Source organism: Pinus tabuliformis, chromosome 4_1, assembly GCF_031772625.1.
Source record: "Pinus tabuliformis cultivar Carrire ecotype Pingquan chromosome 4_1, CPIR1, whole genome shotgun sequence".
Classification (NCBI taxonomy): Eukaryota; Viridiplantae; Streptophyta; class Pinopsida; order Pinales; family Pinaceae; genus Pinus; species Pinus tabuliformis.
In genome coordinates this window covers 952,124,816-952,128,418 of record NC_142303.1, presented here as the reverse complement: position 1 = coordinate 952,128,418, position 3,603 = coordinate 952,124,816, and the positions used below count along the sequence as shown (strand labels likewise).

At 46.7% G+C, this 3,603-nt stretch overlaps 1 protein-coding gene across 1 annotated transcript; it reads left to right on the top strand.

The window, feature by feature from the left end:
- Positions 1–1,761: 1,761 nt before the first annotated feature.
- Positions 1,762–2,265, top strand: LOC149179303 (uncharacterized). Its single transcript, XM_089422418.1, has one exon. The coding sequence runs from the start codon at positions 1,762–1,764 to the stop codon at positions 2,263–2,265; it is 504 nt and encodes a 167-aa protein (XP_089278544.1).
- The last annotated feature ends 1,338 nt before the right edge of the window (positions 2,266–3,603 follow it).

Below are 3,603 nucleotides of genomic sequence, written 5' to 3'. Positions count from 1 at the left end.
TTTTTGACATTTCTATAAAACCATGACACCTGTGTAAAAAGTGAAGGAGGTTTTTCTTCCTTGGCCTATTTGGGACAAAAACCTTTCTAATTTTTCCAAAATTCATCTTTTCTTGCTCAGAAACATCATTGGAGTAAAACCTATCCCGATGAGTGGAACAGGAGATTTGTTGAAATGAAGCGAAATGAAGGGGATAAGGGGCTTGTAAATTCTTGAGAATATTTGGGAAGTAGGGAGGGATACGAGGAAGTAGGGGAAAGTGGAATTTCAAAGATTGAGTGAGGGGAAGGGGTCCAAAAGGGAAAAACACAGGCCTAGTCTAGAAAATTGTCAAGTTGTAGCAAGAAACTAGGGTTTGTGCAAAAATGAGGAATTCGGGGGATCTCAGTGATGGGAAGGGTTTAATAAGGTACATTAAAGATAGGGGAAGGTGTATGAACATTTGGATACAAGTTTTGCTAATGATTTGATCATCCAAGAGATTTTACCTTTAAAACCCTAGGAGAGGGAAATGAACTTTACCTAGGCGCAACTAAAGCATGAACAAGGTGTAAAATGACCCATTGGACCCTGACATGATGATGAAAACCCTCTGAATGATGGTACACTCAGTTGAATGGTGACATGGACCGACATTTGGACAACTTTGATAGGAGTAAAAGAAAACCCTAGACTTAATACCTAGTGACCAAATTTTGCTTGAAGACTCACTGAAATGACAAAATTTGACCTTGACACCTTAAAATCACTTTGTAAGAGCATGTTTGATCACTGGAGGAAGGCTGCAAAGACTGACACTAACAACAATTTTAAGGCTTCCCATGGTTTTGATGGGTATACTGTTACCTCTTGAACTTGTTACACCAACGTTTTTTTGAAATTATTTAATATAATGGAGTGTGGCTCTACTTAGATTAAACTTCACAATAAGCTTATTTATATCATATTTATATTATTAGTTATTTAGTGTAAAATTGAGGAGATTCATCTCAAATCTACCAGAATTGCAAAGCAGTATCAACTCCAACGCACAGAGAGAAATGGAGGAGCTATGCAGCTATCGACCTGCACCCAAATCCAACCTTGGTTAACTGAGAGCTCCCAATCATGGCGGTCAACCTGACTTTCCTCGTAGCTCCAGTCCCTGCCTGCACCTGTCAATTTTTGCGGTTAGCATGGACGGAATGGACCTCGATGCTGTTGATTACTCAGCGGATCCGTTAGCCGATCAAGTCATTTTCCATAATCTTGCTCAGAAGTCAGTTGCCGCCTCCTCCGCCCCATCCTGTTCACATCCTGGGCCGGTTGTCTCCTTGCCTGGGCCACCTGACAGCTCTCCCCACCTCGGATTCCTCTCTGTTGACTCTCTTGGGCTGGACTGCCCACCTCTCTCACCCACGACCCTCAATCTTCTCACCTCCTGCTCCAGCCCGCTTTTCGACCTGGCTCCTCCTACCGACTACTGCTTTCCACAAAACCTTAACCCTAACCCTCAATCAGGGCCACCTGCTGAAAACCCCTCCCAACCTGCTGAACACAATACTGCATCAGGGTACATGCCATCGGTATCCGGAAAACCCTCGAGATATTTTGTTATGCCTGTCGTTGGGGTACAAGTTGAGGACACTCCGGCAGCATCCAACAGTACGGCCGATCATCTTCAATCACACACTACTATGCCATGCACCAGGAAGCAAAAAATCAAAGTGCATAAGAGCCTCTAGGAAAGACTACACCATCAAGTTTGGAGAAGGTCTTGCAATGGGGGATATAGCAGACAATGCCAACAAGGTTCTGGTAGGCAGGGTTCGTGGACGGACATACACAACAGAGCGATTAGGGCTCTGGGTAAAGGAGATTTGGGGGCAGACCTTCCAACAACTGCCCATGGTACAAACCCTAGCACGAGGATGGTTTGTTCTCTGGTTCGCGAACGAGGATTACACCAATCTAGCTCTGGCTCGCTTCTGGCATATCGAAATGGCACCAGTGCTCCTCAAGCGTTGGAGTCCTCTTTTTGACCCAGAGCGAGAGCAGATCGGAGCAGGACCACTATGGGTGAGGCTACCGAGGCTTCCATTACAGTACTGGTCTGAAGAAGTCTTCATCAAAATTGGTAACACTCTTGGTACATACTTGGATTATGATAAAACCATTGTGCAGTCCAAAAATTGCTCCTTAGCGCGCATATTGGTACATTTGGACACTAGGGAGGGCCTGGAAGAAAAAATTACACTCCAGTGGAGGAATTTCACCAGGGTTTAGATTCTAGATTATGAGGGTGTGCCATTTCGATGCCGCAGATGTCATAAGTTCAACCACATTTACAAGGAGTGCCCCCTGGTCACCAAAGCACAGGAGACAGCAACAATGCACAGATCAGCATATGCTCATGGTACTACAACTCAACATGGGAAGAACACTGAACCAGGCCCTGAACCACCTTGCAAAGCGACTCCATCCAAGCCTGTGAGCCCTGCAGTGAGTACATCCTCTGGTCCCCCATCTCCTCCACTGACTCGAGCACGAGCAGTGGCGGAAGCAGCTCGATCAGCGGGTACTCTTCTTCCCTCATCTCCTGTTCTATCTTATATTGATATTTCTAATGTTATGCATCTGCCTGCATCTCATTCTTATTGCATCCCTCATTCTGCATCCATTTTCTGTAGTTCCCCCCCTCATTTTTTGGTTGACTCCACCACCGCCCCCACCATTCTCCCGGTGAGTCATAGTCCTCCCTCCTCATCTCCTTTGGATCCCCCTTGCCCCTATAATCTCAGGTCTCGAACATCAACAGGTTTTTCCTTACCCCTCCCGGGCCTGGGACTCACTCCCCCCATCTCATCGACCAGACCATCACGAGGCCGCAAATCATATTTATCACATGCTATCCTTCGAGCAGGGGTCGAGGTCCTCTCTGGGAGACAGTCATCTATCGATCGGGTTCTTAGAGCAAAGCCAACCCCTGCCATTGTTTCCCCATGAAATGCCTCTCTTTCAATTGTAGGGGCATGGCTAGCTCCCCCAAAAAGCTAGCCCTTCGCAGACTTTTCTCTGTTGATCCTGTTGACATTATCCTTCTGCAAGAAACCCTAGGGGAAGGCATGCTTGTCTCTAACACATTACAATCCATCTGCCCTGGATGGACTTTCACTGCTCTTGATGCCTCGGGTCGTTCGGGGGATTGGCTATTGGTTATAACCCTCGCACTATCAAAGCCCTTGCAACTTGGGGAGGCAGGGGATATATGGGAATGGACCTATACTCTGCTGAATTGGGTAAGGAGCTCAGGGTTATGAATGTGTATGGGCCTTGTCAGGGAAGAGAGGCCTTCTGGAATCACCTCCTAAACTTATCTCTGACCTTTGTAGACAACCTCATTTTAGGAGGGGACCTCAACTTCTCCATTGGATACAGTGAGTCATGGGGATCAGCTGCCCAGGTCGATCCTCTCTCGGAAGTCATGGAATCCCTTCTTGAACAGGCACAGCTCATTGATGTGCCTATGATAAAGCCCTTACCTACCTGGAGGAATAGAAGAATAGGGGAGGCAATGCAAGGAGGCTGGACAGGATGGTCATTAAGCATCAACTTCTTCAGACC

Bases quoted from the DNA above. Each gene is read 5' to 3' on its own strand.
- LOC149179303 (XM_089422418.1), top strand. From the start codon at position 1,762: ATGGGGGATATAGCAGACAATGCCAACAAGGTTCTGGTAGGCAGGGTT.